Below are 19,945 nucleotides of genomic sequence, written 5' to 3'. Positions count from 1 at the left end.
ATTACTTTTTTGTGAAACAATTTAATACATTTGAATTATATTTGACAATATACTCATTATTTAATATACAGGACATATAGCACCCAAAATTTTGAAAACTAAGAAAGAATGTATCCTTTTTGGTTGGTTTTGATTTCTTAGAGGTGATTATTGTCACTAAGTGAAATCTGTTGCCTTAGTTTGCATGTATATTGCGTTTAGATTGCATGTGGATTGCATGTAGACTGTAGATTGCATGGCCAGGCTGTAGAGCATGTGACATTAACCACACTAATCTGATCCCAGCTGACTCGCACAGCTTCAGCTGATGGCTAACATCCTTCATCAACATTTACGTCACTTCATTGTTAACCTGCAAGACAAGAATCGTCACTTTTGATACGTCATTTACATTTCATTGTGCACTTGTGTGTGAGAGAAGTGTCAGTTGTCTGTACAAACTGAATTCTTTAGATGATGATGTTGCACAGCACTTGTCAATGTCGCACATTCAGTCAGTCAGTCAGTCACACTGCAGGTTTTGTCTGCCCTTGTTTGTGTAAAATGGATCAATGTCATTATAAAGTTAGATATCAAGAAAAGGGTATTTTGCATGGCAATATTATTGTTGTGTGGTTTCGGAATTATTTAGTTCAAGTGAGTCCTCCCACATTCAGCTGACTAGCCGTCATATGTCTGAGATACTGTACAAAGCGGTGTTGAAGCTCTGAACTCACAACCATTTTATAGATAAGCTTATCAATGACATTGTCACTGACTTGACGGGACACGGGTGGCCCAGTAGGCTAAGGCACTGCATTTCGCTGTGCAGAGTTGCCTCCCTTGGGCATGCCAGGGACCTATGATTGTGGGTTCGAATCCTGGTTCTCCGTGATTATGGTGTAGGTCTATTAGCACCATACCCATGCTTGGGGGTTTCATCAAAGGGGTAAACATGTAAGACCTGCATCACTTTGGACTTTTCTCCTATCTTCAACACAGTGCACTCACTGTCAGTGACTTGAGCGTATACGGGTTGCAAAAGGAAACTTGATGCGTCATATAATTGTGAAATGTACTTCATCAAGTTGTGTCCTGAGTTATATTTTCGAAGACATATCCTGAAATTTATTTGAAAAAGTTTCTTGTCCATATTTCAAACCTTTTACCCTCAATACAGGACATCCCCAGATATCAGTCATATAACTATATTCATGATTCAGTCCATAATAAACTACTTTGTCTAATCATAGAAAATGTAGAGTTTAGTAATGTATTAATTCCAACCTTACAATAGTGTAGAAAACTCACTGTAGAGCGCATGCTTCTCTGTAGACTCTGAAACTGTCTATCCAAGAGGAACAGTCCCCCGCCCCTCTTTGTCATAGTCACCTGGACGTGTAGCTGTATGTATCCCCCATGACCTCGTAGCTAAACGGGTGATCCATGACCTTATTATTAATATTATGATCAATGACCTTGTACCTACCATTGTGGTCCACGACCTTGTAGCAATCATACCATGGCCAATGACCTTGTAGCTACCATGTCACTAATGTTGTTGTCAGTGAAGTTTTAGCTAACCCGAAGATGTTGCCCACAACCTTGTTGAAATCATACTATGGCCCATGACCTTGTTGAAATCAAAGAGATCAATGACCTTGTAGCTACCATGTCACTAATGTTGTGGTCAGTGACGTTTTAGCTAACCCGAAGATGTTGCCCACAACCTTGTAGCAATCATACCATGGCCAATGACCTTGTAGAAATCAAAGAGATCAATGACCTTGTAGCTACCATGTCACTAATGTTGTGGTCAGTGACGTTTTAGCTAACCTGAAGAGTTTGTCCACAACCTTGTAGAAATCATACTATGGCCAATGACCGTGTATAAATCAAAGAGATCAACGACCTTGTAGCTACCATGTCACTAATGTTGTGGTCAGTGACCTTGTAGCTAACCTGAAGAGTTTGCACACAACCTTGTGCTAAACACAATATGGCCAAGGAACTCGTAGATACTATTGTTGTACATAACCTTCTAGCTGATATCAAGACATTGTCCATAACCTCAGAGCTACCATCCATGATCATGTAGCTATCGTTGTGGTCTGTGACCTTGCAGTGACCTTGTAGCTATCATTGTGGTCTGTAACCTTGTAGCTATCGTTGTGGTCTGTGACCTTGTAGCTATCATTGTGGCTGTGACCTTGCAGTGACCTTGTAGCTATCATTGTGGTCTGTAACCTTGCAGTGACCTTGTAGCTATCATTGTGGTCTGTGACCTTGTAGCTATAATTGTGGTCTGTGACCTTGCAGTGACCTTGTAGCTATCATTGTGGTCTGTAACCTTGTAGCTATTATTCTGGTCTGTGACCTTGTAGCTATCATTCTGGTCTATGACCTTGCAGTGACCTTGTAGCTATCATTGTGGTCTGTGACCTTGTAGCTATAGTTTTAGTCTGTGACCATGTAGCTATCATTGTTGTCTGTTACCTTGTAGCTATCATTGTGGTCTGTGACCTTGTAGCTATCATTGTAGTCTGTGACCTTGTAGCTATCATTGTGGTCTGTGACCTTTGAAGCTATCATTGTGGTCTGTGAGCTTTGAAGCTATCATTGTGGTCTGTGACCTTTCAGTGACCTTGTAGCTATCATTGTAGTCTGTGACCTTGTAGCTATCATTATCGTCTGTGACCTTTGAAGCTATCATTGTGGTCTGTGAGCTTTGAAGTAATCATTTTGATCTGTGACCTTGTAGCTATCATTGTTGTCTGTGAACTTTGAAGCTATCATTGTGGTCTGTGACCTTGCAGCTATCATTGTGGTCTGTGAGCTTTGAAGCTATCATTGTGGTCTGTGAGCTTTGAAGCTATCATTGTGGTCTGTGACCTTGCAGCTATCATTGTGGTCTGTGAGCTTTGAAGCTATCATTGTGGTCTGTGAGCTTTGAAGCTATCATTTTGGTCTGTGACCTTGTAGCTATCAGGGGGCACGGGTGGCCCAGTCGTCTAATGCACCGCGATTCGCTGTGCAGAGTTGCGTCCCCTGGACACGCTAGATTGTGGGTTCGAATCCCGGTTCACCCCGATTATGTTTCTAGGTTTGTCAGCACCATACCTGTGCTCGTGGGTTTCACCGAAGTGGTAAACGTCTAAGACCTGCATCACTTCAGGCTTTCCTCCCACATTAAGCTGACACGCCATGATATAACTGGAATACTGTTAAAAGCGGCGTTAAACCCAACTCAATCACTCTCTTGTAGCTATCATTGTGGTCTGTGACCTTGCAGCTATCATTGTGGTCTGCGAGTTTTGAAGCTATCATTGTGGTCTGTGACCGTGTAGCTATCATTGTGGTCTGCGAGTTTTGAAGCTATCATTGTGGTCTGTGACCGTGTAGCTATCATTGTGGTCTGTGACCATGTAGCTAATATGAAAACATTATCCATGACCATGTAGCTAATCCACAACCTTGTAGTTCCCATTGTGGTCTGTTCTGATAAATACTGGTACGAGATTGGAAACAATTACAAGTAAGTGATCAAGGTGGCAAACAAATATGTTTAGGGGCACCAGATGGGAAACAATACAAATAATGGCACTTGATGGGAAACAATAACAAATTGGTGCTCTGGCTAGGAAGCAATTACAAATATGGGCAGAAGTTGGGGAAACAATTACAAAAAAGTGATCAAGATTACAAACAAATACTATAAGGGGCACCAGATGGGAAACAAGTACAAATAGTGCCCTAGGTGGGGAACAATTACAAATATGGTCACTGGATGGGAACAAATTCAATAGTTGCACGAGTTGGGAAATATTTACAAATTGGGGCACCGAATGGGGAAACAATTACAAGATGGAGCAATAGATTGGAAGCAATTACAAATAAATGATCAGGATGGGAAACAATTCACATAGTGGCACCAGGTGGGAAACAGTTTCAAATAGGTGCTCAAGATAGGAAACAATTACAAATAAGGTCACCAGATGGGAAACAATTCAAATATTTGCACTGTATGGGGAAACGCAACTTGGGTCACTAGATGATACCAATTACAAATAGGGAACTCAATGGGAAACAGTTAAAATAAGGTCACAGATAGGATATAATTACAAACAAGATGGGAAACAGGGTACCAAAATAGGTCCCAAGATGTCAAAAAGGATTACAAATTGAGGTAACATTTAGGGAAACAGAATTACAAATTGACTTGTAGACCAGAAGGTGAGCTGAGATAATAATTATTTGGAACTCTGTAGGGGCCATACATAGGAAATTCAGACAAATAATGGCCTTATATTGGGAAAAATAGATTGGAAAAGGAAATATTATTTATCACAATTGATTGGAAACTAGAAAATGATGGTGCAGTATTTGGAAGCAGAAAGGTTCGAGAAATAGGAACAGGATTCAGGGTACTTAGTTAGTGGCCAACCATTTGAAACTTTTGAGGGATGGAAGGGGGTGGGTATTAATGTGTTCCCCAAAATGCTAGTAAAAGAAAAACCTTTTCCTCAAGTTGTACAACACAAAACTTGTTTACCTGACAAACTAGATGTTCTGAAAAATAATATGTTGTGTGTGCAAAAACATTGTCTTGCTCCTCTTTTCAAAGAAAAAACATCTTAAAGCACCAACAGAAAAGATATACTGTCTCAATAAAAAATTCCAGACCCCCACAATATATTAAAGGAACAAAATACAGAGTCAGGGCAGTAATAAGAGAGGAAGAAAGTTACTTGATGCTCTGGAACAGGCACTAATAACAGTTGATAGATTAACAGTTAAACATTAAGGTTACTAGGTGAAGGTCATATTAAAGCCAAAACATTATGTACCAGTAATGTAAAGTTTCTGACTTGATTACTTTGCATATTATATTAATAAATATAAATGTTTCTCTAGTTTCTTTTTAACAATAAGAACCAAAACTCATCATCTACAAACCCATACATATTCTACATATCAAAAAGATTCAAATAGAGGTATTTGTTGAAATCTCTCCAATGATTTGTAGGTCTATTGTCATCTTTTGAGTGAGCATCAGAAGATACCATCATTCCAGACCAGCTGAAAGGATTAGGTTTTACATCCCTATGGACTATGTTACATAATGTTCACCTTTCAGATAACTGAATCATTGAATCATACCAGCTTGAATTCATGATGGATAAATTGTAATGGCTGTCAGTATAAAGGGTTTTAAATATCAAATATTTCAAATTTTTAACACTCTGCACCAAAAAGAACTCTTCGTCCGATGTTAGGTGACGAGATGGTGGAAAAACGAATATGTACATACACCCAAAACACATGTGTCAAACGTGTTGTGTCACCCTGGGCAAGTGACTTTGTTCAAATGTGCCTCTATTCACCCAGCAGGGAATGGGTACTCCATATGTGAGGTAGACGTATAACCCGTAGGCAGCTTTTGGGTGTATACTCCCCAGGGAGTTGAGAATGATAGCTGGAATGAAAACGGATCCATTGGTCAGGGAACAAACAAAACCGCATTTGAGCAGATACTAGTACCTGGATACCTGCAGTATATAAATGTATAATCTAATATAATAAATATCGGCTTTTATAGTTAGCAGGTGTTAGATATGGGGTAATTAGCCTCAGGGCAATCCATCACCAGCTCTTTTATTCTAAAATATTAATATTGAGATGTAATAATAAGGCTTTTTTGTCCTATGAATTAGTCTCGGTGGCAGAACATATTCTTAGTAAAGGATTGTAAGAGAGTAAAACTACAACACCCTTAAAGGGCCTGTGGGGTAGCCTTGCTGAAGCATTAGTTCATCACGCCGAAGACCTGGGGTTGCTTATTTGATGAGGTCAGTCCACTATTTGATATGTACTTGTTACTGTTGTGTGACGAATGTTCCCGAAGTGTCAGTTTAGGTGCTATTGTGTGTGACATACATCACTGTTTATAACAGCCATTACAATCGCCATCTAATTCATATGATATGCTTAGCATTGTTGCTCTGAGATTTGGTTCTGGCAGAACATTGTCCATAACATGTACATTTCACAGCCTTATATCATGTGTATATATATCACTGCTCAGTGTTGTAGAACTGCGCATACACCCCACTGTCATATATCACATAACATATATCTCGTCAAGTATATCTTGAATATTCTAAATTCATAAGAACTAATTCCAGAAAAAACAAGGCATTTTTGGCATTTTGTCTTATAATATACACATTTGGTCATCTTTGAACCACGGTTTGAATTATCATCAAGGAAGCATTTCTACTTTGCATTCCAAGTAAATAAAAAAATATGCATACAAATCTTTGAACCACGGTTTGAACTATCATCAAGGAAGCATTTCTAATTTGCATTTCAAGTAAATAAAAAAATATGCATACATGACAGTAAGGTGTGATTCTTAGCAAGGGACATCAATCATTTATATATATGCATATCCATATATAGCATATCAATCACCTGTCACCTCATGTTAATATCGCTTGTGTATTTACTGCTACATGGCAGGGTGTGTTATACAGCCTGTAGTTGCCACCAATCAAACAATCAGATTGACAGATTACTGCATGTCATTTGTATATCACATGTCAATTTGGTGTATATTGCAAATATGAATGTCAGCTCTACTGTTTTCACTGACCACTGATTATGAATAATGTAATTAAAGCCTCCAAACTGTCAACTTGGAATGTTTGTTGAAATTTTTCCGTTTCAACAACCGTTTTATTTGAACATTTTGATTTAGATAAATTATTCTTCAAACACTTTATCCTGAATAGTAAAACTGATCATATGTTTGTACAATTCTCAAAGGGACAACATTGGAGTTAAACCTAAAGATACAACATTTGTATTCAAAAGTGCATCAGTCTTTTCAAATTTGTATTTTTCACAAATAATTGTCCTTGATTTTAATATATTCTTCTTTATCAGTTAACAGTGGTATTCTAACAGTGAACTATTAATGAAATGCATGATATAATATGGTTTTGTACAGCCTTTCATATTTGTATTATACTTATGTTATCCATTGTCAGCTTAATGAAACATACTGTGATTCAATCATGTATTAATATGCATGATTTTCTAATTTGTAAATTAATTCATCATAGTATTATCTGACCTGACTGAGCTTTGCTTTTTAACTGTCTATCATCCAGACTTTGTATAGACCTTGATATTGTATTTGGAGTTTAGTGTCATTGACCTATAAATTAAACTATATTAAGGACTATGCGTTTGAGGTAAAAATGGTTTAATGGAAAAGCTGTAAATTGGACATTATTTATTTCAGATTTATGACAAGCGACTGCGGCACTACAGGGAAAGTCTTGAAGAAGTTGACGCCAAGTTGATCGAAACTGTACATAAGAAGTTAAAGACTCAATCAGGTGCAAAGGCAGTGCAGCAGGAGCTGGACACACTGAACAAAGACTACATGGAAATGGTCAAGTGGACAAGTGCTAGGTTGAAGGACATCACAGCCATACTGTCCCAGGCCAATATAGACATTAAGGTAAGTCACTTGCACTGCAACCTTTGGGTGGAGTTGTCAGACAATACCTGAAGGTTGAAGAAGTAGATTTTCCCTTTCTTACAGTAGGTAGACATTTTTCCACATTAAACTTCTCCTCCACTGCAGTTTTGATTCATGGGAGTACTAGTGTGTATGTTTCAACACAAATAAATTCTTGGTTCTCTTCTCATTTTAGTACCCGTGAAGATCCGGCTTGCCGTAAAAGCCAACTATGCTTGTCGTAAGAGGCGACTAACGGGATCGGGTGGTCAGGCTCGCTGCCTCGGTTGATGCATGTCATTCATCCCAATTGCGTGGATCGATGCTCATGATATCAATCACTGAATTGTCTGGTCTAGACTCGATTATTTACAAATAGCTGGAATATTGCTGACAATCAACAACCGAAATCTCATTTTACTTTTCGATCTGTTACCACCATTGCGCTGAAGCATTATCAAATTCACTTCAGTAGCACACTTTTAAAACCAAGGAAAGGAGAATTGGGTGTTGAGTCCAAAATTATATGACTTCATAACCAGGGAAATAATTTCTTTTTGTAGTTTTGCCTCAATGTTTTGATGCTGTTACGAATGCAGATCATATATTTTGTTACATGAGAATTTCTTTACTTCGTCCTGAGAGTTGAGAATACTTTATATAACATGGAAGAGATGTTTTAATGATGTAGATATATCTCAATCTCTTATCACTGTGCAAATCAGAACAATAGAGGAAAATAACTAAAAGTAGTAACTTAGATGTATGTAATTGTTACATCATAATTTGATCATCATGTGGTGTATGTTAAATATAACTGTAAATTTGATTCATTGAGGTATGAATTAATTTGCGTGTCTTTCTGTCATAGCTAAATCTTTCTGTTTAAAATAGTGGTGATGATTCTGCAAATGTTTGTGCTCTTTCTCTATAACACTGGTTGAACAAATTGAAGCATACAAAAAGAGCAAATATTATATTAAATGATTCTTTATTGTCCACATAAAGATTGCTTTGCACTGTAGGACTTCTTGAATTAATTTATTTCGGGCAGTCAGTGCTTGTCATTGGAACTAACAACAATTAAAGTCTGCTGCTTCCAATGTGTAAGTTAGTGTTTTAGCAGCCCTGCTGTGATATTGCTGGAATATTACCTACTGGCATAAAACTGCGTTCACTCATTTAAAAATAAATAATCAAACACAACTCACTATTCTGCACACTTTCTTCACCCGACCAGTATTATTTTGATGGAGCACTTTCACTGTAGCACAGAAACTGAATACTTAGTCAGACCTTGTATCTTTCCTTTCAGTTCCAAATGGTCATAGATGATGAAATTCCCCTACTTCGTACATTCCGTGCCGAGCTGGCTAAACGATCCTCCATGCTGTTTGATGAGGACATGGAGGAGTTCTTCCAGCAACTCAACGAGTTCGAGGGCTACGGAAACTTACCCACGACCTACTTCGGTGGACACCATACCTACGTCAGTCAAGCTGTTATCCAACCAGCTGCTACAGTTTCAGCCCAGCTGGAGAACCAAGAAAGGCTGTTGCGTGTTTCCAAGGTCGGCACTGTCCAAGAAGTCGTAGGTCCTCAGCGAAGTAGGACAAATCTTGATAGTATGAGTGTATCTGTGAGTCAAGACCATCAAAGACGTCTGTATGAAAAGGTGGCTGTGATGACGAGTTCAAATGCCAGGGCAACAAGTGCAGATGTTCAGACATTGATCACAGTGAGGAACACTGAGGTTGCACCAAGGGGACCATTGTTGCATGTGTCAGCCATTTTGAACCCATCGACCAGGGAAAGAGTGAACCTTGTCGAAGCTATACAATCTGGTTTGATTGATCCCAAGACACAAACCTACTGTGAACCCAAATCAAAACAGAGGCTGTCCTTACACAATGCTGCAAAACAAGGATTCATTGACGAGAGCCTTTTGAAACAAATGAATTCCAACTCAGGCATCAAGGATAGGACAGGCAAAAGTTTAACTCTTATGGAAGCAATTGGTAAAGATTTGTATGACCCTGTTACCAATTCTGTGAAAGACCCAGCTTTTGGTACAGAAATGCCTTTGTCTGTTGCAGTGTCAAGGAACATTATGTCAGAATCTTGTGCCGCTTCACTGCAAGGAGAGCCTGTCAATATCACAGCTATAACACATGCTCAAGCTGTTGTTCCCAATTCTGATCTTGCTAAGGCTGATGCTTCAGTAAGTCTCACTCAGGCAATAGAGCAAGGCTTGTTTGATCAATCTACTGGAAAGATACATGACCCCTTTACTGGGGAGAAGTTGACTTTGATCAATGCTGTAGAAAAAGGGATTGTGAATTCTAGTGTGTGTGAAATTCTGAGTCCACAAACAGGACAATGCATGACTCTCACTGAAGCTGTGAGTAAAGGAATAGTGGACCCTGTCTCTGGGACCTATGTCCATGCAACTACAAAACAGAGATTGCCACTAGATGAAGCTCATACAAGAGGGCTTGTGAGGAGACCTGCTCCTCTCTCGGATGTGATATCTGACGGGTGCTTACTAGAAAATGGATCAATACTCGATAAAACCTCAGGGCAAGTAGTGACACTTGAAGAAGCTTTGAGGTCAGGGTTGGTTGATGGTGAAAGTAAGTGTCTTGTTGATCCCAAATCTGGTGATGTACTATCGTTGAGTGAAGCCATGAGGCGAGGGCTTGTGAATAAAGCTGGTGACTTTGTGCCGTTTGGTAGAGGCTCTCCGAAATCTATCTTGAATGCTGTTGGACAGGGCGATCTTAAGCTTGTGAATGAAAGTGTTACATTCTCAGACTCCTTAGTTAAGGATACCTCAACAAAACAAGGAGTAACCTTGTCTGAAGCAATAAAGCAAGGCTTAATGACATCCAAGGGCACTTTCATTGATAAAAGGACAAGGCAAGAACTTTCACCGCAACAAGCTGTGGCTCGTGGTATCGTTGATCAGTCCCTAGTAGATAAATTAAACCAGAAAACCAGTCTCAAAGACAGAACTGGTCAAACACTGACCATGCTGCAAGGAGTGCAGATGGGATACATCTCACCAGAAGATGGTTCAGTGAAAGACCCAAGAACAGGGAAGCTCCGTACTTGTCAACAAGCAGCCACAGAAGGAATATTAAAACCAGATGAAGCTTCAGACTTGCTGAGTCTCATAAGTCCAGTTGTGACTTCAACAACCATCCTGACTCAGATACAACCTTCCCACCCTGAGGCAGTGATCAGGTCTCTGTCGGTGACAGAAGCAACCAGGAGAGGTCTATTGGATGATGGAACTGGCATGTACACCCATCCTCAGACAGGAGAAAAGATGCCAGTTGATGAAGCTTTAAGTAGAGGATACCTTCGCCTCAGCTCAGAATGGCCCTCCACACCTGATGGAACTCTTCCTAAAGGTTTTGATGAGCTGGATGAAAGAAATGGTGCTACATTCAAAGTGTCTGTTGGAACACAGCCAAGAGACACTGAACCCTCCGAGTCTGTTGAATCTTTCATGTCTAAATCTGGTGCTCAGTATTCCTTCACAACCACAACCACATCCCTACCATCTATAACACCAACAGTCATCAATGAGACACGTCAGTTGACTCTGAAGTCTGTTGTTGATCCCAGAACTGGCAGGGACATTAGTGTTACAGACGCCATGAATAGGGGCTTGATTGATCTTGAGAAAGGACTTTACTGTGATTCAACCAGTGGAACAAAAATGCCTTTGAACATTGCTGTTGAACGAGGCTACATAAAAGCAGATCAAATGAGTGATCCAAGTTCTCAAAATGGTGAACCTATTAAGGAAACGAGAGCATTTTCCATCACTGGTGTTATTCATCCCAAAACTGGTGAGAAAATGACCGTTAGCCAAGCAATAAGAAACGGAATCCTTGACCAAGAAAATGGCCTCTATCATGGAGCTGACAAGTTTGGTAGAAAGGACACAATGCCCATCAGTGAAGCTATACAGAAAGGGTTTGTGATAGCTGAAGACATCAGTACAACTGTGTCTGTTCCTGGATCTCTGCTTAGAGAAACCAAAACATTCAACTTGAAGAGTGTGAAGCACCCTCTCACTGGCAAATACATGACTGTAGCAGATGCTGTATCCCAGGGCATCATTGACGAGTCAGAAGGTGTTTATAACAACCCATTCACTGGGGTGAAAATGTCAATCCATGAAGCCATTGAGAAGAAACTGATTGAGGCTGAACTCACATCTGTGACATCAAATGCAGAAGGAGATGTTAACAAGATAACCACAACAAAACTGACAACCCTAGCTGTGACTGCTGTCAAAGATCCAAGAACTGGTAGACTGGTAACTGTAAACAAAGCTATTGAGGACGGTATCCTTGATCATGGGAAGGGTATCTATCACAATCTTGTCACTGGACAGAGCATGCCACTCAATGAAGCAATAGACAGTGGCCTTGTTATGGCAGACACAGCAGAAGATGAAGATGACTTGGAAAGAGCAGAGATAGCTAGTATCCATATTGCTGATGATCAAGAATCATTTGAAGCTACTCTGCTCGAAGACATTCACTCTGAAACCATGACTCTAAGCATCAGCAGTGTCATTGATCCCAGAACAATGGAGATGATCTCTTACGATGATGCCGTCCTTAATGATATTCTCATGGTCAATGATGGTATCTATCGCAATCCCTTAACAGGTGAAAAAATGACTATTACTGTTGCCATGGAAAAAGGCTTAATTCATGGAGAAGTCACAGCAAAGACCAAAGAGGAAGAAATCATGAGGTGCTCTGTCAATGCAGAAAAACCAACTTTCACTTCGTCCCACCAGATAACATCTGCTATTGATCCTAGAACTGGAAAGCAGATTTCTGTAGCAAGAGCTGTGAAAGAAGGCCTGATTAATGTTGAAAAAGGTACCTTCTATGACACCAGATGTGGAGAAGAGATCTCTCTTGAGAATGCTATGAACCAAGGCTTCTTAAACCCATCCAAACAGACAGGTGCTTCCGAACTTGAGAAATCCATGGATGAAGATGATGATATTCCAAAGATTGTTCTGAGGAGAAGCTCCGATAAAGATTCTCCTTGGTCAGTTGTGGACATTGAACTGGAAAAGACAACAGCAGAAGAACCTGGAGAGTCAACACTTGCAAGAGAAGTTCTTCATTATTCCACTGAAATAGAAAGTCATAGTCCATTGAACAGATCCACAGACTTCCCTCATACACCTCTAACTCCAGGTGAAGTCTTTACTCAGGAATCAGGCAGACAACCTCTCGGACTTTCTTATGAGGCAGCAGTGAAACTAGGCATAGTAGACACTGAAAGGGGCAGAGTCAAAGATCCCAAAACTGGAGTGACTATGACTTTGTCTGATGCTGTCACATGTGGTCTAATAGATGCAGACAAAACAGCCATTTCTGATCCTACCTCAGGAAGGACCATCAGTCTAAGTGATTGTTTAACAAAAGGTATTGTTAATCCAGTGTCTTGCAAAGTTGACCCTATGGTAGCTGAACAATCTGGTGTGAAGCAAGCAGAACAACTATTCAAAGGCAAACAGCTAAACCTGATTGATACTGTAAGGAATGGATTGTTTGACAACAGATCTGGAAAGATCTTTGAGCCAACTATTGGCAAATCAATCACATTGCGAGAAGGATTAAATAAGAACTATATTGAAGGCACACTGGTTACTGTGAAAAACACTCAGACTGGAGAAAGGGTACCCTTGAAACGTGCAATGCAGCAGGGTCTCATTGATGGGACGTTGTGTTTAGTTTGGGACAAAGCAACCAACAAGAAAATACCACTCCCAGTTGCAATAGAAAGAGACTTGGTTGAAAATGTGCTTGATTGTTCATCTGGACAGTTATTGGATTCTCAATCGGGGAAACAAATTCCTTTAGAAAAAGCCCTTGCTCAGGGTAAACTGAAGCCTGAAAGTGTTGAAGTATTGGATACAAGGACTGGTGAACATGTTCAGTATCAGGATGCATTGAGACGTGGTCTCATTGACAGGTCAGGCAATGTTGTTGACAAGTCTGATGGAAGTAGCATGTCTGCAGAAGATGCACTGAAGATGGGTCTCCTTGCTATTGTTGGTGGTCCTATTTTAGCTGGGAAGATGGTTGTGGATGCAGTCAAGAAGAAGACGTCAGAGAGATCAAGCCGTCCATCTGGATTCTCTGAAGGACAGTTGAATGGGGAACCAAATAACAGAGAGTCCTCAAGAACAGTGGAGACAAGGGAAACAGAACCATTGACAACAATAGTGTATGCTAAACCAGGTGACAACATCCGTCCTGCCAAGCCAACCAGTTCTAGAGAAGTTCAAGAAGTAGTTATTGAAACAAGTGTGATTCAAAAGGTTAGGAAACCATCGGATATGTGGGAAGATGGAAAGATTGAAACAAAGTTACATGAGGTGGGGAAGGTGACAGACGAACTGGATAGTTCGGAAACATCCACTGACAGATTTTCTTCGGTAAGTGGTGTAGTTGGAGTTGCTCCTGTAGATTCTGCTTCCTCCCTGTTCTCTGCACCCTCTCCATCATCGCCAACAAAATCATCTGTGCGTATTTCTCAACAGTCTGAGGTGAAGGGTGTTCCTATGCAACCTAGTCCAAGTTCTATCTCTGCTCCCCAAATATATACACCCTCTATCTCCAGCTCTGAAACCAAACCAAGTGTGCCCTCTGTTAGTGACTCTGACCTTGATATAGATTGGAATTCTGGACAAGTCCTTGTTAAATCTACTGGTGTTGCTATGACTGTTACTCAGGCTGTACAGAAAGGTTACATTGATTCAGAAGTTGTTGAAAGGCTTGCTGTGAATTCTGGATTTGAGTCTGGGCATAAGATAACAATAAACTGGGATGATGGGTCAATCACAGAAAAGAACTCGGGTAAAACATACACTATCCATCAAGCCCTAGATAAAGGTCTTATTGATAGACCTACATTCAATGCTCTGACAGCTGTAACAGGTGATCAGACACAAACAACATCAGGTTATACCCAAGGCGTGCAGTTTTCTGAGACATTCAAGTCCACAACAGTGCAAAAGAGTTCCCATAGAGAAGGCACTGCTGGTGACAAAATCACTTCCTCTGTAAGACATTCTGAAAAAGTGGAATCTGTGGCTGGATCTAGAGTTACTGATACAAAACCTTTGAGACCGTCTAATGAAGTTCCTACCTTGAATCAGCTTGTCAAAGAAGAACAATACATTCCTTCGACTGGAAAAGTGATTGACCCCAAGACCAGGAGATCAATGACTATAAGTGAAGCTGTTGGTAAAGGTCTGGTCGACTCAGAGAACTCTGTAGTCATAGATCCAAAATCTGGCCACGCAGTCCCACTTGTTGATGCTATCGACAGGGGTATCTTGGATCCCAGAACTGGATACTTAATTCATGCTGACACAGATGAGAAGATCACCCTTCAGGAAGCTGATCTTGAAGGACTCATTCCTCATCCTGAACACCTAAATACTTTACGAATCAACGGCAAAGCCATGAGTTTAAAAGATGCTGTTGCTAAAGGACTTGTTGACATGGAGAGTGGCACATTCACCGATCCTTTGACAAGTGACATCATGTCTCTGGCTGCTGCAATCAGCTATGGCTATGTTGCTTCTGGAGAAGCTCAGACTGCAACTTCTGGAAAATCGGTGACGTTTAATGTAAGTGAGAAACTCAATGAAATCAGAACAACAAAGGAGCATGTGGAAAGGAGGTCCAGAGACAGAGAAGTTATTGATCCATCAAAACGGATATCATTTGCTGAAGCCCTTGATCTGGGCTTCATCGATCTTGAGACACAGAAATACACAGACCCAAATACTGGTTCCAGAATGGCTATTATTGATGCCCTAAGGGAACAGATCCTTGACCCATCAGCTACCCTAGAGCCTGCCCAATCAGAAGGTATGAGTCCTTTGACTGCAGTAGAGAGAGGTCTGTATGACAAATCTAAAGGAGGATTTAAGGATCCTGCTTCCCCAAAGAAAAGTCTGACATTCCAAGAAGCTGTAAAAACAGGATTTTTGAGCAGCAAGTTCTCCATTTATGATGTCAAATCTGGTGAAATTTACACACTAGAAGAGGGCATTTCAGAAGGAAAATTAGATGCAACATCTGGAGAGGTTTATGACCCAGACACGAAAAGAAGCATTCCGTTGAAAGAAGCTGCAAAGATGGGTCTCATAGCTGTTGTGGGTGCCCCTGTAGCTGCTGCCTTCATGGCAAAGGAGAAAATTGGCTCTGTATTTGGATCAAGGAAAGGAGCTGCACCTGTACAAGAAGGACCAAAAGAAAGTGAAGGGCCATTGATTACTTTCCAAACTGTAACTGTGAAACAACTTTCTCCTAAAGTCATTGAAGTGACCCAGATGGAACAAGGTACAGAACTTGGGAAGGGGAAGGCTGATGTCTTGACCTTAATGGAAGCTGTGTCAACAGGCTACCTGAACACAAAGACGGGCGTTCTTAAGGATCCAAACACGAGTAGGCAAATTACTTTGTTTGAGGCTGTCAGACAAGGTGTTGTGAGAGGAGATTCTGCCATTCTTAATTACAAAGGATCAAAGATACCACTGGAGAGAGCTCTTCTTGATCGTATTCTTGATCACACTGGTCATATGGAAGTTAAAGGATCGCCCAAGAACCTAGAACAGCTGATCAAAGATGGAATCATTCAGGAAGTGTCAGTGAACCCAATTGAACACAGTAAACTTCTTGCCAAAACGGTCGAGAAAGTAAGTGTTGACTCTGTTTATGATTCAAGAACGAATCAACAAATCAGTCTTGATGAAGCCATTGACAAAAGAATTATTCATCTTGAAGATGGAACATATGTAGACCCATCTACAGGAACGGATATGGACATTTCTGATGCTGTTAGAAAGGGGCTTGTTCAAGGTACTCTCATTGATAGTGTCAGAACTAAAGAACACACAACAAGAGCTGGTTTTGCTGCAGAAGTGGCATTTTCAGAAAAGAAGACCCTGAAAGTCCAGTCTGTAAGAGATCCTGAATCTGGTAGAAATATTCCTCTTGCAGAAGCGATAGCTAAAGGAATAATTGACAAAGAGGGGAAAACCTATTTCGAGAAGTCAGCCCAGAAACACATTCCTATAGAGACGGCAATGGAGCAACAGTTAGTAACAGCAAGTGAAATTAAGGCTGAGATGAAGACAGGGGAAAAATACACAAGATCAAGTGAAAACATTGTCACACAGACAAAAACATTCAATATTCAAGGAGTTTTGGATCCTGCCACAAACATCCAGATGACTGTTGCAGAGGCAATTCAGAATGGTGTTCTTGATACATCAGCAGGTGTAGTTATCAATAAGAGAACTGGCGAGTCAATGTTGATTGCAGATGCTCTTAAACAAGGCTTATTGAAGGGAACCACTTCTGGTCAAGGGGCCCATGATGTGTCAGTTGTGAAAAGGAGAGATCAACAACAGTCAGTGTATGATACAGAGAGTGGACATTACTTGTCTTGGAAGGAAGCAGTTCGACAAGATATCATTGACCCTTCCACAGGAATGTATAAGATCTCTGACTCAGAAGCCATGTCAGTTGAACAAGGTGTCCGTGAAGGTTTGATCAGAAAAGGGCCTGCACAAAGCACTTTGAAGAAACGAAAGTCGTTTGATGTTACTGCAGTCTATGATTCCCGAAAAGGCAAAGAAGTCCCTGTGGTAGAAGCTATTGACACTGGACTGATCAATTTGCAAACCGGAATGTACAATGACCCAGCCTTCTCCACATCAATATCCATTCAAGATGCCTTTCAGAAAGGACTAATTAGTTCCTCAACCAGAGAAGTAAGACCTGACACAACATTTGCAAAGTCTTTAGCAGTTTTAGATTCTGCCGATGGAGAAACTATTACTACCCCAGTTATTGTAGAAAAACGAGATATTCCAGTTCGAGAGAGAGCAACAGCGGAATATATTGATTCAAGTACAGGAAAAGCAGTCCATGGTGCTAAACGTTTCCAGATCTCTGGAGATGAACAGGAAGGACAGGTACTTACTTCAGTTGTCCAGAAATCTTTGACAATCCACAGCCTGGTTGACCCTGCCACAGGAAGAGAAATCTCATTGGCTGAGGCTGTAGAAGAGGAAATATTTGACCCTGACAAGGGAGAGCTCATCAACAAGAACACTGGTCAACATATCTCTGTTGATGAAGCTATGGGAAAAGGTATGGTGAGTGCTGATGTCGTTCAAGGACAGAAGGCTCAGGAATTCACTCTCGTTAAAGGATTGATCATCACCAGTGTAACTGATGCCAGGACAGGAAAGGAGATGTCCATTAGGGATGCCATGAAAAATGGCATACTAGATGAAAAGGCAGGAACCTATTACAACACAGCTACAAAGAAGAAGGTGCCTGTCAAGACTGCATTGAAGCAGGGCATGATTGAAGGGAAAGATGTGGAAAAGTCTGAACAACAAAAACAAGACTCTAAACAGATAAATGTGACTTCAGTCATGGATTCAAAGACAGGAGAGGAACTCAGGCTGGAGGATGCCATGTATAAGGGTATCATTGATGAACATTGTACTATGTACACTGATACTCTGACTGGAAAGAAATTGTCTGTAGAGGAAGCTATGAAAGAAGGACTTGTTGCAGGATCCATTCAGACTATATCTCAAACACAGACCACAGTTATGTCAAAGAAATCATCCTCAAAGTACAACATTGTTGGTGTAATTGACACAAGAAATGGAGCAGAAATCTCTGTTGGTGATGCAGTTAACAAAGGAATACTTGATCCAACAGGAACATTTGTGGACACCAGAACAGGATCTGTTATGTCTGTGGCAGATGCTATCAAGAAGGGATTAGTCATCACTGAGGAGGTAGGAGATGAAAAGGGTGCAGCTGATGTCAGTATCACCGTGAAACGGCATGGAGAAAAATTTGTAGATGCAATGAGAAATGGTTCTGTGGACCCCAATACTGGACTGTACAGGGATAATGAAGCTTCCAAAACATACAGTGTTGATGAAGGGATCCGATCTGGTAAACTTCTCAGTGATGATGGTAGACCATACAGGTTCAAAGTTGAGCCAAGCAAAGGAATTAGATTCACCTTTCAGAATGCTCTTAAACTACGTTTCATAAACACAACAACTGGACTATTCCATCATGAACTTTCTGGACAGGAAATGACAATTCAAGCAGCCCTTGACAAAGGGTTCTTATCCCCAGTCTCAACTGTTGTTGGTAATCGTGGGGAAAGTGTTGTTATGTTGAAATCAGGCGTGGCACCTGTCATTTCTGCTGAGGGAATGAAGGAGCTTATTGACACACAAACCGGGCAGAAAATGACAGTTAGTGAAGCCCAGGTAAAGGGCATGATTAGTCATCTGTCTCCAACTGAGAAACCAAGTCTTGATGAAGCCTTCACAGCAGGTTCAGTAGACTCAACAGGACTTTATCATGATCCACTGACTGGTGAAACCATGACAGTTGATGAAGCAGTGATGTGTGGATTCCTCAACTTGCAACCAAATGTGCAACCAAATGGAAATGAAGATGTTGTGGATCGAAAACCTCAACATAAGAAAGAAATACTTTCTCTAACCAATGCTGTCAAGTTTGAGATGGTGGATCCTTTAACTGGTATATTCACAGATTCTGACTCTGGAAAATCCATGCCAGTTGGACAAGCTGTGTTAGAGGGGTATCTGGCACCAACAATGTCATCTTCAAAAGATCATGATAACCACAAGCCACCACAAGACAAATACATCACAATGACAGAAGGCTCTCCTTTCAAACCAAAACAAGATATTGTGGTTGAAAATGGACAGGTTGTATCCACAACAGCCACAGAGGTGACTGTGACATCTGGTTCTGCAACCTACACTGCTAGACCAGGATTTACTATAGATTCATCTGGTAATGTTGTTAACACCAAAACAGGTGAGAAGATGTCTTTGTCAGAAGCCGAACATGCCGGAATTGTAGACATTGAGGAGTCTCAAGGTGTTGGTGCTGTACAGGTGACAAGTCCAGCTCCTCCAGTCATTGAGGTATCTTCCCCGGCATCCTCTGTCACGACGTCCTCAGCAACTACCCCAACCACACCGGTGGTGAGTTTTCAGCATGTTTTCACTCATTTTCATTTCATTGCACATCTTTATTGTAGACTAGTATTACTGTAGTGGTCACATTAGTTGTTGATTTCCTTTTGTTCATATCATCATGTTTGTGTCTCATTTGTATAATTGTGTTTCTATTGATAGGATGTGGTAAGTAAACCTGTTTCAGATTTCTCAAAGATAAAATACAGTTTGGTAATTCAGTTTATTTAGATATTCTTGCAATTTTGTTACAGACATGCAAGTTATTTTTGTTGTGTAAATTAACATTGTTCTTTTGTTGCAGCTTCTTACTACATTTT

General features: G+C 40.6%; 1 protein-coding gene across 12 annotated transcripts in view; it reads left to right on the top strand.

Moving 5' to 3' along the window:
- The window catches only part of LOC124141427 (microtubule-actin cross-linking factor 1, isoforms 1/2/3/5-like), a 261,785-nt gene that overhangs the window by 178,561 nt on the left and 63,279 nt on the right, over positions 1 to 19,945 (top strand). For 10 of the 12 annotated variants that reach the window (XM_046509482.2, XM_046509497.2, XM_046509473.2 and 7 more), the window contains 2 exons: positions 7,289 to 7,510; positions 8,826 to 19,634. The exons of 1 other annotated variant lie outside the window; for it this stretch is intronic. In XM_046509482.2, the coding sequence (XP_046365438.2) occupies positions 7,289 to 7,510; positions 8,826 to 19,634 (11,031 nt within the window). The remainder of the gene's footprint in view (positions 1 to 7,288; positions 7,511 to 8,825; positions 19,635 to 19,945) is intronic. One more of the 12 variants, XM_046509522.2, reaches the window with a different exon arrangement.

This window comes from Haliotis rufescens, unplaced genomic scaffold, assembly GCF_023055435.1.
Source record: "Haliotis rufescens isolate VD_foot unplaced genomic scaffold, xgHalRufe1.0.p SCAF_2, whole genome shotgun sequence".
Lineage (NCBI taxonomy): Eukaryota > Metazoa > Mollusca > Gastropoda > Lepetellida > Haliotidae > Haliotis > Haliotis rufescens.
This window is presented reverse-complemented; position numbering and strand designations above follow the sequence as displayed.